The sequence below is a fragment of the Pipistrellus kuhlii genome, unplaced genomic scaffold, assembly GCF_014108245.1.
Source record: "Pipistrellus kuhlii isolate mPipKuh1 unplaced genomic scaffold, mPipKuh1.p scaffold_m20_p_2, whole genome shotgun sequence".
In the NCBI taxonomy this organism is placed as follows: domain Eukaryota; kingdom Metazoa; phylum Chordata; class Mammalia; order Chiroptera; family Vespertilionidae; genus Pipistrellus; species Pipistrellus kuhlii.
Window position 1 is genome coordinate 151,586,151 of NW_023425515.1, and position 17,749 is coordinate 151,603,899.

Below are 17,749 nucleotides of genomic sequence, written 5' to 3' on the forward strand. Positions count from 1 at the left end.
CACAAACGAAAGAAATGGAGGACAAAAAGTGACTGGATTTAGAGTTCAAATCTACGCTTATAAGGTTTTTCAAGAATTTCCTAGAAAAGATGGATAAGACCTAAGAGGATATGAAAAGAGATCAACTAGAATTAATAAGCAGTCAACAAGAAATGATAAGGGATCAACAAGAAATAAAGAATACATTGTCTGAAATAAAAAAATATTATACAGAGTGCTAAAAACAGAATGGAAGATCACAAGAATCAAGTCAAAGATTTGGAACATAAAGAACCAGAAGACACTCCTCCACAGAAGCTAGAAGGCAAGAGAATCCAGAAAATTGAAGATAATGTAAGAAACCTCTGGGACAACTTCAAGCGAACCAACATCAGAATTATGGGGGTCCCAGAAGATGAGAGAGAGCAAGATATCAAAAACATACTGAAAGAAATAGTGACAGAAAACTTCCCCCACCTGGTGAAAGAATTAGACTTACAAGTCCAGGAAGCGCACAGAACTCCAAACAAAAGGAATCCAAAGAGGACCACACCAAGACACATCATAATTAAAATTCCAAGAGCAAAAGACAAAGAGAGAATATTAAAAGCAGCAAGAGCAAAGAAGGTAGTTACCTATAAAGGAGCACCTATACAATTGTCAGCTGACTTCTCAACAGAAACCAGGCAGGCCAGATGGGAATGGCAAGAAATATTCAAGGTGATGAATAGTAAGAACCTACAGCCAAAGATAATCTATCCAGCAAAGCTATCACTCAGAATCGAAGGTCAGATAAAGAGCTTCACTAATAAAAAAAAAGCTAAAGGAGTTCATCAACACCAAACCAGAATTATATGAATTGCTGAAGGGGGTTCTTTCAGAAGAGAAAGTAAATAAAGATAAAAATTATGAACAACAAATAGGTAACTATCAACAAGTGAATCTAAAAACCAAGGAAATTAAAAAAATCTGATGAACAATATTAACTGTCAAATATAATAGAATCAGAGGTATGGAAGGGGAGTGAACTGACGATTCTTGGGGAAAAGGGGAGAGGGGGATGTGGGAAGAGACTGAACATAAACTGTGCACCTATGGATGAGGACAATGGGGAGTGGGGAAAGGGCAGAGGGTGGGATGGGAACCTGGTGGAGGAGAGCAATGGTGGGGGGGGGGGGAGGAACATTTGTAATAATATGAACAATAAAAACTTATTTAAAAAAAATAAAAAATAATAATAATAAAAAATAGCCGAAACCGGTTTGGCTCAGTGGTAGAGCATTGTTCTGTGGACTGAAAGGTCCCAGGTTCGATTCCGGTCAAGGGCAAATACATTGGTTGCGGGCACATCCCAGTGGGAGATGAGCAAGAGGCAGCTGGTCGATGTTTCTCTCTCATTGACATTTCTAGCTCTCTATCTCTTTCCCTTCCTCCTCTCTGTAAAATATCAATAAAATATATTTTTAAAAAATAAAAATAGAAATAACACCACACCTTTCACCTCTACAAGACTTACTCATGCTTCAAGGTCCAGCTCTCACTGCTGTCTCCTTTCGCTAATTTCCCTCAGTAGGTACTGAACATATTATTTGCAGTTGTCTTTAGAATGTCTTGGATTCTCTCTCCAACTAGGCATACGTGCCTTGGGAACAAGAACCAAATATTTATTTTATATCTGTGTGTTTAACAGTCCTTGACACATTCATTTGTCTGAGACATGTTTAGCCATTCCAGGCACTATTCTAGGTATCAAATCAAATAAACATGCTTCTTGCCCTTTTAAGGCAAGTGAGAGCTAGCAACCTGTGGCATTTTTAAATCAATGTGTAATTAATTCCTGATTCCTTTGGAAAGACTGTTAAGAATGGTCACAAAATATGTAGTTACGCTAATAGACAGCTTTCTTTAAATATCTTTATCGTGACTGCTTTTATAAATACTACCCAAAGAGACATCTTCATATGTACGAATGCTTCTATAATGATACTATATCTTTATTTACTTCCAGAAGGAAAATGTTCCAGACTATCACAAATCTTTTCAGATCAAATAAAATTTCTATGAAATATTGTGCAGGATGTTCCACAGTCCCTTCGTTTTAAAAATGAGGGCACTGACTTTGTCTCCAAACAAGAAAAAAAAATCAATTCAAAAGATTTGCATCTGAGTTAGAAACAGAATGTCTACCCACATCTTGTTTGACATCACTTGCACTGCATTAGGTAATATAAGCGTTGGAAGAGCAGATAGTATAGAGCACATGTGTCAAACACAAGGCCCGCGGGCCAAATCCGTCCCGCCAGGCCTTGCAATGTGGCCCGCACCGCGCTGTCATCACTGCACTCCACTGCGTTTCCATCACAATGACAGTTTATGACTGTTCAGTAAACCATTCGGCCCGCGATTTAGGCTGGATTTTAGATTTTGGCCCCTTCTCTGATTGAGTTCGACACCCCTAGTAGAGGATTTGAAGGAGCTGCACTTAAACTCTCCGTTAGAAAATGCCAGTTTAGAACAAACCACTTCAGAGCGGTTTCATTAGGGCTTCTCAGAGTGGTCCCCATGGCGACGGAGGAGTAGCACCAGTTGTTAGCGATGCAGAATCTCACTGCAACCCTGTCCTGCTGAATCGGCAGTGCTGGGCCTGGGTGTTTACCAAGCCCTCCAGGTGACTCTGATGTACAGTAAAGTTTGAGAACCGCTGAGTTACCTCTTGCTATTTGGGGAACACTCTGAGAAGACAGAGTCCTTAACAAAACCCTCCCTTTTCATATTGAACATTGGGGCAGGAATCTTAGAAAGCATGCAGATCAATCTCAGCTCTGGAAATGGAGGCCTGGACACGATGGATGGCAACTGGGATTTGGAGTACAATGTGTTCTGGCATCAAAGCTGAGGTGCTAGATACACAGCATAGACCATCAGCTGCCATCTTAAATATAAGAAATCAAGTTTCACTTCTAAAGGGTCCAATGTATAGCCGAAACCAGTTTGGCTCAGTGGATGGAGCGTCAGTCTGCAGACTGAAAGGTCCCAGGTTCGATTCTGGTCAAGGGCATGTACCTTGGTTGCAGACACATCCCCAGTAGGGGGTGTGCAGGAGACAGCTGATCAATGATTCTCTCTCATTGATGTTTCTAACTCTCTATCCCTCTCTCTTACTCTCTCTAAAAAAAAAAAAATCAATAAAAAATATATATATTAAAGGGTCCAATGTATAGAAAACCCTTCCTATTTATCATAAGACTCAAATGCAGTTGCAGAAACAAACATATCTAAAGGCTAAGTCAAAATATTTGAAGATGTTCTTGAGAGAGAAAAAGCCTTATCTTGGTGAGTAAATCAAAAATTCAGGTAAAGGAGACCAGGCTTTGGGTGGTGCACATAGAATGCAATATACAGATGATGTATTCTAGGATTGTACGCTTGAAGCTTATATAAAGTTATGTTATCCCAATAAATGTAATTTAAAACAAAAGGAATTCAGCAACCAGGAATATTGGGCTTGATATTAGATTCAAACCCAAGCCAGCTCTCAAAGCTCCTGAACGAGGAATATTTCTCAGCCTATCTGCAAAAAGCTCCTTTAGAGGGCAATCCAGCTTTCCCCCGAAACAGTGTCAGCACTAACGGTGAGGTCTTGGGCAAGTTACCTTACCTCTTTGTGCCTCAGTTTCTCCATCTACTTCAGAGGGCTGTTGAGAGAATTTACTGAGATACTGCATGGCAAGTCCCTAGCGCAGTGTACACACTCTCTAAGTGTTGGCTGCTGCACTCACTACTATTAATATTAGTAATAGGATTACCAAACCTACAGTGCAGGCTATTTATGTGCTAGCTTCACTTCTAGAAGAAGCAATTTTACTGAATGTCAGAAGGCTATTCCCATTAATACTAGTATGTCTGTACTGGTCTAGCTACACTGCCTCATCATGATGCCAGGTAGCAATAAGGACAGGTACAGGCCTGATGAGTGTTGTAGTAAAAAGGTAGCCAAATGCTTTATGTAGCAGTTCAAGCTCCAACTGAGCCTCACAGCAATGAGCCCTAACATCTGAGCAACCAACCACACTGGTGTGAGGCCCCAACTCAGATGGCATTTCATCGACAGATAAATATTTTCACCTCCCAAAAATCTTCAGAATATACAATTAATGCCTAATAAGTACTTTGTGACTAGAAATATGCACAGTGTGTCGTTTTCCAGCTTCATGTGCCACAGGCCAAAGGCTTTGGGGATAGCTCTTAAGAGGAGAAATATCCTGTTATGTCTTCACCCATGTGATCCCAGAGGGAAAACTGCTTACCCTGCTATGAAACTTGGCAGTTCGATAGGACTTGGGTGACAGATTGTACACCGTGTAGTGGTCGAGATGTCTGGAATCCAAAAAGCTCCGAATGTCATCAACCTGATTCCTGAATCCTATGTCGACGTTGTCCAGAGGAAAGGACATCACTGGAGGGTCACACAGAAAGAAGGCGGGTTAAACGGCTCGGGGGTGGTGATGAGCAGCAACTGAAAGCTGAATCTGAGCAGTAAATGCACATGAGAAACTTACCAATAATCCTGGAGGTAACATAAGTGAAGTCTAAATCTCCTTTCGTGTAGCTAAAAGCGAGACAAGGAAGGGCACTCATTAAAATGACCTACATATGCCATGGTTGCTCTCTCTCAATCACTTTCACATCATCACCGGGGACACTTCCCGCTAGCCAGCCTATTCTGAGGTCCCTCAAACCTCCCTCCAACAAGGAAGCATTGTTAAGAGAAGACATCCCACACCCTCAGTAGCTTACATGTACTGTTCCAACCTGTGCACCCCCATAGTTTGTACAAACAGATTCCATTTATGAATAGAATCCACTCAGAAAACAGTGCTTATTTATTAACAATCATTGTTCCAGGCTCTCTGCCCAGAGGGAAGTATCGCCCCCAGGTGTCAGGGCAGGAAGTGATGGAGGAAGAACAAAGGACATCCTTTTTCTGTCTGCCAGGCCCTGGCTGAGGACTGGAGGGAAAGGGTAAGTTTTACCCTTGAACGAAGATTAAAATGTTGATCAATAATTGGACTTAACATCTGAATCTGTTAATCCTCATATGATAATATTTTTCCATTGACTTTTAGAGAGAGTGGACAGGAGCGGGAGAGACAGAGAGAGAATAGCATCAATCGCTTGGTTGCCCCCTACACGTGCCCGGGCCAGGGATCGAGCCTGCAACTAAGGTATGGAATCGAACCCAGGACCCTTCAGTCCACAGGGCGATGCTCTATCCACTAAGCCAAACTGGCCAAAACTGGCCTTGACATTTGAATTTCTGATTTAAAACGGCACACTGTAACTTAAAGTGACCCTAAAACTTTCTAATAACTAGGAATAATTTTTAAAAATTCATATGGTCTGCTGGTAGAAGTTTTCATACGTGTGAAAGAATAGAAAACTTCTCCCAGTAAATAAATTCTAAACGACTATTAAGATACAAAAACAAAATTCTGTTTTGATTGCAATACAGGAGTATTGTTTATTCAGATTGCATAGACATGATTACCTCATTTAATTCTCAATCACCCAAGGGCACAAATCCTACCAGGGTATAAAAGCAAAGCTCAGAGAAGCTGATGACGTTGCCTTAGGTCACACGGTTAACAAGAGCAGAAAATGCATTAGAACTCAGGATGTTGTGTTCAAAGGCCAGGGATGACAACCCACTGTGCTCTCATGTACCAGTGAGCTGGGGCCTCCCGCCTGTGCTTGTAGCTTCAGGACTCCACTTTATGGCTTTGGTGACCCTGCTCAGGCAATCAGATCCCATGAAATGGCATCACAAAACTGCCAGTCTTTGAGCCACACAACTACAATAGTTGGCAGGTAACCAGATCCTTTGGGGCCACAAAGGTCCATTAACTCAACCAGGAAGAAGGCACGTACCTGGTAACAGATTGTATAACTCTGGTAGATGTGTCTTTGAGGGTGTCTTTCAGGTTGTCCTTCAGGTTACTGAAGAGCCTGCCGGCACCTCCTTTCACCATGTCAAAGAGGCCTCCCCCATAGCTGGGCTCCATGTCTGGGGACGAGGCACCTGCCAATGAGAAACAGAAAAGGAGCTGACGGCACAGACCACACAGAAAACCAGCCCCACTTTGATGCTGGAACGCATGCAGACCTCCTTCGGCAGTCTGGGCCAGGGATTCCTGGAAGTCACATCCTGCTCTCAGCTTACTGACTCTGGGTTACAGCAGTGCCGCTGGGCTTCAGGGCCAAGGCAAGTCCCTCACTAAGTCCCAGGAGCAGAACCTTCCAGAGCAGCACAACCAGAACTAGAAGCACCAGTCACATGTCCCAACTCACCACTTGCAATGTGGCTAGTCCAAACATAAAATACACATCAAATTTCAAAGGTAGCGAGGGGGGAGGGAGTAAAAGATCTCAATACGTACTACATGTTGAAATGATAGCATTTTGGGTATACCGAATTAAATAGGTTATACCAGTAAATTAATTTCATTTGTCCCTTTTAACTTTTTTAATGTGGATACTGGAAAACTTGAAATTATAGATGTGGCCAGCATTATACGTCTTTCAGAGGGTGCGGCTTCAGAGACCTGGCCAAGGAAGAGCAGGGGGCAGCTTATTAGTGAGTCCAGGGGTCTCCTCTGCCCTTTGATGGAGTTGGCTGCATTAGAAGAGCCGTCACATGGCTATCCCTCAAAGTAATAGTTCTCCTCCATCATGGAAAATACCTTCAGGAGGGCCTTTCTGACAGCGTTTAAGGCCTGAGGATGCATGATGGTCATCGGTGCTATTTGTCAAGTAGTTCAAGTTCTCATCCCTTCCAGCTTCTTAAAACTGTACTTGCTGGCTCCCTGGAGTTAGCTCAGCATTTTTCAGCCTTGGCACTGCCGAATTTGAAGTCAAATACTTCTTTGCCAGGGAGGGGGACTGCCCTGTGCACTATAGGATGTTTGGCAGCATCCCTGGTCTCTGTCTACTAGATAGCACAGGTATGCCTATTTCATAGGAAACGGTGAAATGAGTGCACAGAAACTATTAGCATAGTTCCTAATATACCTAGGGGTAATGGACTTTAGAAATATTACTATTATGCACTAAAAACTTATGTAGCACTTACTATCTGCTAGGTATTATTCTAAGTATTTTACCTGTACTCATTCATTTAATCCATAGCATACCTATCAGGTAGGTAATATTATTCCATTTCATAGATCAGAAACTTGTCTAAGGATATTCACCTAGTAAGCCAAGGACAGAGTTGGGATTTGAGCCCTAGGCAACCTTTCTAACCACTCCCTCATTTTTCTCTTAATACTACCCTGAATTTAATATTTACCATTCCAAATAATTTCTTTTTTAAATTTCTTAAAATTGATTTCAGAGAGGAAGAGAGAGAAAACATCAGTGATATGAGAGAATCACTGATTGGCTGCCTCCTGCACGCCTCACACTGGGGATCAAGCCCATAATCCCAGGCATGCGTCCTTGACCATAATCGAACTGTGGACCCTTTAGGCTGATGCTCAATCCACTGAGCCAAACCAGCTAGAGCCAAATAATTTTTTTAGACTTTTATTATATACTAGAGGCCAATGCACGAAATTCATGCAAGAGTAGGCCTTCCTTCCCCAGACGCCAGCACTGGCTTTCCTCTGGCACCTGGGACCCAGGCTTCCCTCTCAGCCCTGCCTTCATCCAGAAGGTTGTCTGGAAGGATGTTCAATCTAATTTGGTATATTACCCTTTTATTATTATAGATGTAGGTAAACATTTACAATATATCAATATTGTTTTCCACAATTTCAAGCCATATATAAATGGTTTTCTGTTTGCAACTTCTTTTTTTTTTCCCCACCATTATTTAAAATTCACCTATGCTGGTACCACATGTAATTTTAGCTCCTTAAAGAATGCATCCATTACCCACTAAGGTTAGACACTAAGGTTTCCCACTAAGATGGATAACAAGGTTGTTTGCTAAAATAATACAGTTATAAACACATCAACTTAACTACATGTGGGAGACTCTCTTTCGGTTATACCTAACAAAATTTGTTAGTAGATAGGATATGCACATCTTCAAATTTCTAGACATTGACACATCATTTTCCAAAGTAGCCATGTCAGTTTAAACTCCTACTAGTAGTGTATATGAGGTCCCTTACTTTATTTTTTTTAAAGGATTCTTTTTTTAAAAGTATATTTTATTGATTTTTTTACAGAGAGGAAGGGAGAGGGAGAGAGAGTTAGAAATATCGATGAGAGAGAAACATCAATCAGCTGCCTCCTGCACACCCCCTACTGGGGATGTGCCCACAACCAAGGTACATACCCTTGACTGAAATCAAATCTGGACTCTTGAGTCCACATGCCGATGCTCTATCCACTGAGCCAAACCGGTTAGGGCGAGTTCCTTCACTTTATATTCTCCTTAACACTTGATATTATCAGACTTTAAAATTTTTACAATTCTGGTGCGTGTGAAGCAAAATCTCATTTCAGTCTTATTCTGTGATTTCCCCTATTATTAGTGAGTGAGGTGATGTCTCTTTTATTGTATTTATTGGCCAGGTGGCTGTATATTAAATCATATTTGAGGTACCTACTGCACTCCTGTGTGCCATTTAGATGCTTATACATATACCTATAAATGCATGTTGACTGTTTTATACTTCTATTCTGATCACATGAGCTATTGCTGCTCAGTCATCTATTTGAAAAGGTGTCTCTATCTGAAATCACAAAGGAGAATTAATGCTGATGAATCAGCGAATTAAATGGACACATGGACAAACATTAATAACGTCTACCACTTTCTGAGCTCTCCTAGGCACCAGGAACTCCACTTGGACTTTTATGTTAGTAGAGTTTCACACAGCAGGAGAGGGAGAGAGTGTTTATTATACCCATTTCATTTTTTAAAAATATTTTTATTTATCTATTTCAGATAAGAAGGGAGAGGGAGATAGAAACATCAATGATAAGAGAGAATCGTGATTTGTCTGCCTCCTGCACAACCCCCACTAAGGATCTAGCCCGAAACTCAGCATGTGCCCTAGACCAGAATTGAACCTGGGACCCTTAAGTCTGCAGGCCAACGCTCTATCCAGTGAGCCAAACCATCTAGGGCTACTATACCAATTTTATAGATGAAGAAATGGAGACTCAAGAGAAGGGACGCAATTCACCTAATGTAGAGCCAGGTCTGTGCAAGTCCAAAGCCCGTGCTACTTGTACCATCTCAAACTATTCTACAGTTCCCTATCAATTCACAATTCTAACAGCTGTAATTACGATGGTCCTTACCTGCCTTGTACAAGCCCTCCCCCTCCTATTCCTTGATCTCCTCCTGTGAGCCTTTCATTTGGCGGCTCTCAACAGCAGATGGTCCTTAACAAGCACTCTCATAAATCACTGCAGCTGTCAGACCAACCAAACCAGCTCTTTCTGTAGGCGCCTGAGCCTCTGTCGCCTGCCCTCGCTGCTTCATGGCACTGAATAAAGACCAAAAACTGGTTTGCTGGGTGGCTCCACAGACTACAGCCAAAGCTACAAAGCTGAGAATGTTCTGGGTTCTGTTCCCCTCTAATACAGGGGAACATTATCTCCCTTTAAACACACTCCACATAAAAAAAAAAAAAAAATCTGTATCGTGTTTTCATTTTAAATTTAGCAAGAATAGAGCAGTATAAAATGTTTACAATTCCCCTGTTTCCATCACAAGAAAACACTCCAGCCTGGATACCCTCCTGATATATTATTGTTCTAAGAGATGACGCTGAATTTATTATCCAGACCTCTCTCTGACTCTCAGTTTCAGGCTTAAAAAGAACCCCATGGCATCAACCTATTAAAAGATATAAATAACCTCGATTATATAAAAACCTGACTCTCGTCATTATTCAGACAGCATGCTCTGTTCACTGGAACCCTGCAGAAACCAGACCCACTGGTCAGAATACATCTGTGACCTTCTTATTCCGAAATTACATGTCAAACTAGCCAGGACACAAAAAAGAGAAGAGGGGCATGATCTAATCTTGGCCTCACGGTCCTTTTGGATAGGGATTCTGTCTCTCCCTGCTGAGGTACATGAAGGCCAGAAGCACAGATTTTGCAAAAAATAGCTGAGCCTCAGCTCCTTGAGAGAAAGGGCAGAGAGGTATCAAAAACGACACACCACAGAGGAAATGGTACAGTCAGAAAGTGATGCAATAAAAATAATAATAATAACTATAACGATAGATCAGGAGCTAACAAACTATAGCTATCTCCTAGGCAAAATCCAGTCCACTGTCTTTTTAAATAAGAATGGCTTTTTCACTTTTATTTTTTTAAATAAATCTTTATTGTTCATATTATTACAAATGTTCCTCATTTTTCCCCCCTCCATTGCTTCCCTCCACCAGGTTCCCACCCCACCCTCTGCCCTTTCCCCACCCCCCATTGTCCTCATCCATAGGTGCACAGTTTATGTTCAGTCTCTTCCCACACACCCCCAATCCCCTTTTCCCCAAGAATCATCAGTTCATTCCCCTTCCATACCTCTGATTCTGTTATATTCACCAGTTAATATTGTTCATCAGATTTTTTAATTCCCTTAGTTTTTAGATTCACTTGTTGATAGTTATGTATTTGTTGTTCATAATTTTTATCTTTATTTTCTTCCTCTTCCTAAAGAACCCCCTTCAGCAATTCATATAATTCTGGTTTGGTGGTGATGAACTCCTTTAACTATTTTTTATTTGTGAAGCTTTTTATCTGGCCTTCAATTCCGAGTGATAGCTTTGCTGGGTAGAGTATTTTTTGGCTGTAGGTTTTTGCTATTCATCATCTTGAACATTTCTTGCCATTCCCGTCTGGCCTGCATGGTTTCTGTTGAGAAATCAGCTGACAATCGTATGGGTGCTCCTTAATAGGTAACTACCTGCTTTGCTCTTGCTGCTTTTAATATTCTCTCTTTGTCTCTTGCTCTTGGAATTTTAATTATGATGTGTCTTGGTGTGGTCCTCTTTGGATTCCTTTTGTTTGGGTTTCTGTGCACTTCCTGGACTTGTAAGTCTAATTCTTTCACCAGGTGGGAAGTTTTCTGTCACTATTTCTTTTCTTTTTTTTTCTTTTTTTTTTTTAATATATTTTATTGATATTTCACAGAGAGGAGGAAGGGACAGAGATAGAGAGCTAGAAACGTCGATGAGAGAGAAACATCGACCAGCTGCCTCTTGCACACCCCCTACAGGGGATGTGCCCACAACCAATGTACATGCCCTTGACCGGAATCGAACCTGGGACCTTTCAGTCCTCAGACCGACGCTCTACCACTGAGCCAAACCGGCTTCGGCTCTGTCACTATTTCTTCCAGTATGTTTTTGGTATCTTGCTCTCTCTCTTCTTCTGGGATCCCCATAATTCTGATGTTGGTTCGCTTGATGTTGTCCCAGAGGTTTCTTACATTATTTTCAACTTTCTGAATTCTCTTGTCTTCTTGCTTCTGTGGAGGAGTGTCTTCTGGCTGTTTATGTTCCAAATCTTTGACTTGATTCTTGCGATCTTCCATTCTGTTTTTAGCACTCCGTATAATATTTTTTATTTCAGACAATGTATTCTTTATTTCTAGTTGATCCCTTATTATTTCTAGTTGATCCCTTTTCATGTCCTCATAGGTCTCATTTATTTTATCGGCCTTTTCTAGGAAATTATTGAAAAACCTCATAAGCGTGGTTTTGAACTCTATATCCAGTCGCTTCTTGTCCTCCATTTTTTTCATTTGTGATCTGTTTCCTTGTCTTGGCATTTTTGCAGCTTCCCTGAGTTGGTAGGGTGGCTTTGTGTGTTAAGGTGTCCTATATGGTTCAGTGGGTCAGTCTCCCAGTTACCTGAGGTGGACACTACTAGTGCCCCTTTTTGTGGACTCTGTGTACAGCCTTGTTGTAGTTAAGTCTTGACTGTTGTTGGTATCACTGGGAGGAACTGTCTTCCAGGCCAATTGGCTGTGAGGATCAGCTGTGGCTGTGCCCCAGGAGACAGCTTTATTTGACTAGACTTGGCAAATTGCAAAAGTCTCTGTGATCAGCTTGGATGGGGAAGAGTTTCAGAGTGGATCCCACAGCCTTGACTTCCGTCAGCCCCACCCTATGAGGTTCCTAAGTCTCAGTGTTCCTCAGTGTCCTTTGGTACTCGTTGCAAGCACCTCTGAGAGAAAGGTGCCCTCAAGTTTTGCCTGCTACCAAACAGTCTAGGCTCTCCCCCAATGAGCCCAGAACTGGGGTTCAGTTCAGTTGGAAGTGGGGTTGGAAATGGGCTTCAGAGAAGCCTGGAGCTTTTGTTTCCTTCCTGCTAGGGCAATCCACCAGCACAGTCAATTGTCTGTTCTCTGCGCGCAATGTGCGCGCCTCTGGGACTGCCTTTCGCCGCTCCCCTGAGTTTCCACCTTACAGCCCAGACTCCCTCCTATGTGTCTGGGTCCCCAGGGTCTTGCCCAGAACTGGGGTTCAGTGCTGTCGGAACTGGGGTTCAGCACAGTCCAGAGCTCTTATCTCCTTCCTGCTAGAGAACACCATCCAGGCACTCAGCCTCCCCTCCTCTCCGGCTCTGTCCTCTCACCATGTGTGCAACCTTAGGCTTTTATAGTTCCTCTGATTTTCCTTCTGGTTTTCTCTTTCCTTCTAGTTGTAGAATTTCCAGTCAGTCGACTTTCCTATAGTTCTGGGTAATGTCCATTTTGTATTTTAGTTGTATTTTTTTGAAATTGTTATGTGAGGCTGCAGTTAGGTGTTTACCTATGCCGCCATCTTGGTTTCTCGGCTTTGTCACTTTTAAATGAGTAAAAAAAAAAGTCCAAAAAATAGGTTTGATAGAGTGAAAACAATACGAAGGTCAAATGATAGTGTCTGTAAGTAAAGTATTCTGAGAACAGAGCCAAACTCACACCTTTATATATTGCCTGCAGCTACTTCCATGCTACAATGGCAGAGTTACATAGTTGTGACAGAGACCGTATGGTCCCCTAACCTATAGTATTTACTATTTATGGCCCTTTACAGAAGACGTTTTCCTTTTCTTTTCTTTTCTTTTTTTTAATATTTTAATATATTTTATTGATTTCGGAGAGGAAGGAAGAGGGAGAGAGAGATAGACACATCAATGATGAAAAGAGAATCACTGATTGGCTGCCCCCTGCATGCCCCCTTCTGGGAATTGAGCGCACAACCTGGGCATGTGCTATAACTGGGAATCGCACCATGGCCTTCTGGCTCACAGACACTCAATGGCTTAGCCACACCAGCCAGGCCAGATGACATCTTCTAATCCCTGCACTAGATGGTTTAAAAGACTTCCATTCTTGGGGATCCAGAGCTTGTCACCTTTGCTATGTTGCTAAATGCTTTGGCTAAAATGGCACCAGGGGAAGGCACACACCGAATCTTAATAAAGAGGACTCAGGATTTGATGGTGTCAGATGAGGTGGGAGTGATGAGGACAGAACTGTGAAAGCATGAGGGCACTATCCAAAGAGAAGGATCCATATCTGTGCCTCTAAGGCTCCAGGTAGACTCTTGTTCCATGATATCTTGTCATTGTAAAGCCTAAGCCCACCAGGCAAGCATCAGAGGGTGCAGTCCTGCCCTCCCCATCATTTCTAAGGGTGTAATAAGCTGTCTTGGGATTCCTAATGGTGATGAGACTACAAGCAGCATCCAATTCCTCCCAAGTCATGGGGGCTCACCTCTGTATAACCTGATTAGTTCTCACTAGTATGGTGACATAAAATCTGATTGTCCTGAGAGAGAATCTGCTTATTTCTGGACTATTAGTTAGCTGTTTGCTCATTTCTTTAAATCAAGCTTCACTCCAAAAGTGACTTGAAGTGATTTGATAGTTCTTTGGAAAATAATATATATTTTCTGGGAGGAAGGGAGAGGGAGAGATAGAAATACCAATGATGAGAAAGACTAATTGATTGGCTGCCTCCTGCACACCCCACACCCCAGGCATATGCCCTGACCAGGAATTAAACAGCGATCTCTTGGTTCCTGGGTCGACGCTCATTGCTAAGCAACACCAAGTTGGGCCGGAACAAAGTATATTTTTAAGAAGACTGGCACAAATGTTAAGGGTGATCTTAATTTCGTTAATGTAACTAAAAATATAGAAAAAAAGTGTGGCCTACTTTTCATAAACATCTTATATGGCTGTCAGTTGAAGGCAAAACCCCATGAGAAGTGCTGAGAAAGCAGGAAAATGCTGACAAAGGCCTTGTCCTACAGAGTCCATAATGCACAGTAGTGATTCCCCACATATACGCTCCACTGCTCACACAGTAAGTACCCAGGACACCTTCAGTTGCACACAATTCTACGTGGTAACCCCTAAGAAGAGATGCTCCTCCATAAAGTACTGTCATAAAAAGAAAAGGATCATATGCAAATATTTAGCAAAAAAAAAGAAATCCATTGAGGTGTTGTTTGTTGAAGTATATTGATCATAGAGGCAAGAGACTATAACTGATGTATTCTTCTACATAACTAGCTACCAAGTCACTATGTAGAAGAGTATAGATACTCATGATAAAGGGCTAGGTAAAAATAAGCAGAATAGCCCTAATCGGTTTGGCTCAGTAGACAAGGCATCAGCCTGCAGACATAAGGGTCTCAGATTCAATTCTATCAAGGGCATGTACGGGTTACAGACACATCCCCAGTAGGGAGTGTGGCGGAAGCAGCTGATCAATGTTTCTAACTCTCTATCCCTCTCCTTTCCTCTCTGTAAAAAAAATTTTAAAAATCAATAAAATATATATTTTTAAAAAGTAAGCAGAATATAAACTAGTACAGTATAATCTCATTTTTGTAAAAGAAAAATATGTGAGATGGAAAAGAACTCTTGGCAATGATTAAGGTTCGCAGGACATCGACCTTCCTCAGTGAGTTCTCCGAGCCTCTAGAAAGACACCTCCACAGAGCATCACCGTTCCCATTTCTAGAAAGTCAATGCCATCCAATGCTAGTACCTGTGAGTTATTATTGTTATTCCACAGTGTTCAGGATCAGCCTGTTTAAGGGATGACTGAAAATCTGATGATCGGTTCCTGTTCATGCTCCTTTTCACCCATGGGACATTTTCCTCTGTGGCTATTTAAGTGACACAGGGTTACAAGTGTCCTTCTTCCTGCCTTCTACAAAGATGGCAATTGCAGGACAGAAAACCCCAAAACTAAGGGGACCTTGCAGAGATGCACTGTCCTGGGAAAATGCTGTTTCTTCTCCACAACTTAGCAAGGGTGCAAGAACCAGGGTCGTCACCACAGAAGGATTCATTCTCCTTGTGTTTAAGAGATTTGTCATTTTTCTGGTTTCCACAATTAGAGAGATGGATCGCTTGGGGATCCCAATGAGATATACCTCAGAAAAACCCAATGCCTCAGCTCCCGGAGTCAAAGACAGTTTAAACCTCATTTCCCATTCATCCTACTTCTGGGAAGCTTAGAGAAAAGAGGATGGACATGGGGGTAGAGGATCTTACACTGGAGACTTAGTTTTCCACCTAGAGACTGTGACCTTAAGCATGGTATTTTACTCCTCTGAAGCCTCTTCTCCCTTCAGACATTGGGACAAATTAAGAACAAAGATTTCTCTACGTGTCTCAGAGCATCAAAAGGATCAAATGTGACCATGAATGTGAATGTGGTTTTAAAGTCATGCAATTTTCTAACACAATCAGGAATTTTCACTTGAATTCTTAGAAATTCAGCTCACATGCAAATGAGTCATTCGATTGATGACCTGCCACAGACTACCCAGGAATCCAACTAGAAATAATAATTTCATGGAAAAAACAAAAGCAAGTGAGAAAAATCAACACTCCCTCCACCAAGCAAAAGGTTAGGCATGAAACAAAGCTGCCACAGTCGGAAGATGTGCATTCCCTCAGCCAGAGCTGGTTTGGCTTCAATGTTTGCTACTAGCTGGGTGTACAGTCTAGGCCAGTTAACCAATCCAAATTATGATTTACCCTTAGTGGTAAAATGTAAGCCTTCATGGAATATCACACAGGGCTGTGGTGAGGATTCGGTAAAACCTAACACAGTGCCAGGGGTGCTGTCCACACTTAGGGAATGAGAGCGGCCAGGTGGCTCTAGGCATGGAAAGGAGACAACCATGAGACATGCTGTCTCCAGCAAAGCCAGGCAGCCTCAGCAAAAAAAAAAAAAAAAGGCCACGCTGTTCAATGTCAGGGTTGACAAAGCCTAATTAGAGATGTGTACAAGGACAGAATCTCTTGTGGAGCCTCCACTACGGCTCTCACGAACTCTTCACCTTTGATAGGTCAGGGTCACAGACACTGAACAGAGGGGAACCTCTTATCGCTCTGGCGTTGCCCCTTGCCATCTCTAAGTGAGCTCGTATGGTATGTGCTATTTGCACGACTAATATTCAAGTTCCATGGAACTGGACATTTAAGTGCTGAAATACACTGAGTGACCAGATTACTATGATCTTTTAACGCATAGCTATCTGGCCACTCAGTGTATATCCTATATAATAAAAGGCTAATATGCAAATTGTCCCCTGGACCAGGAGTTCAACCAGCAGGCAGGCCGGCCAACCACCCATGTTCCCTCCCCCTGGCAGGCTGGCTGGACCCCACTCATGCATGAATTCATACACCAGGCCTCTAATATATATATAAAATTTCACTCTGGTCTTCTTGTCAAATATATATACACACACACACTGAGTGGCCGGATTATTATGTGTTCAGAGATCATAATAATCTGGCCACTCAGTGTATATGTGTATGGACACACACACACACACACACACACACACACACTTATGCACGCACCCCCTCCCCCCTCTTAAACTCTAAAGCTTGTGTTCTTCTTGTCATTTCTGTGAATAGAGCCGAGACTGGGAGAAGATAAGACAAATACATGAGCCACCACATGTCACCCTTGGTCCTATAGGGCTATTGATCTGAACATGGCTGTCATCTGCAAGGTTCTGTACTATGCTAAGAAGTAGAAACTGTGTTTGCTTACTTGGTACAAGTCACCGTGAAAACTCCATGCATAGCCATATATCACAGAACTCAAGGAAGGGACCAACCAATATGTAATAAAGAATACTGGGATTTTTTAGCTGGAAGTGCAATTGGTCGAGAAGTTGTGTGTATGTATGTGAGAGAGAAAGAGAGAGAGAGAGAGAGAGAGAGAGAGAGAGAGAGAGAGAGAGAGAGAGAGAGAGAGAGAGAGAGATTGTGAGATGAGGGGAAGAGAATGAAAGGAGATAACCATACAGAGAGAAGAATTCTTATTTCTTCTTTTAAAAAGGCTTTCATTTAGATTTATATAATATATGTACTACATATAACATTATTTTGTTATGTCATATTTTGTTATATGTTATACACAGTAGATTCATATTCAATATGGAAAATCTGGAAACATCTAAGGAAATAAGTCAAGATCATTCTAGAAAAAAAGCAAAAGATTTAGAAAAGAGGATGGATTGGGAATGAAGGGAGAAAAAAAGGAAATCAAACCAGAAAGTGGCCTTGTGCAGTTAATAGTTTTATTGCAGATCTATGAGAGGGAGATATTAGAGGAAAAATATTAATGACTTGGAAAATACTTTTCAGTATTAAGTGGGAAAAATGGCAGGTACCAAACTAAATATAATATGATCTTTCTGTGTATGTATTTGCAGAAAGGCGGTATGAGTAACTCATTTCTCTGCACCTGAGATTCACCAAAACC

At 41.8% G+C, this 17,749-nt stretch overlaps 1 protein-coding gene across 8 annotated transcripts in view; it reads right to left on the reverse strand.

The window, feature by feature from the left end:
* DNAJC6 (DnaJ heat shock protein family (Hsp40) member C6) overlaps window positions 1-17,749 on the reverse strand; it is a 131,107-nt gene that overhangs the window by 39,996 nt on the left and 73,362 nt on the right. For 6 of the 8 annotated variants that reach the window (XM_036443850.2, XM_036443852.2, XM_036443853.2 and 3 more), the window contains exons 2-4: window positions 5,908-6,058; window positions 4,539-4,588; window positions 4,287-4,435 (exon numbers count right to left, since the gene is read on the reverse strand). In XM_036443850.2, coding sequence (XP_036299743.1) covers window positions 4,287-4,435; window positions 4,539-4,588; window positions 5,908-6,058 — 350 coding nt within the window. Of the gene's footprint in view, window positions 1-4,286; window positions 4,509-4,538; window positions 4,589-5,907; window positions 6,059-17,749 lie in introns of those variants that run through there. The other 2 variants (XM_036443855.2, XM_036443854.2) reach the window with 2 other exon arrangements.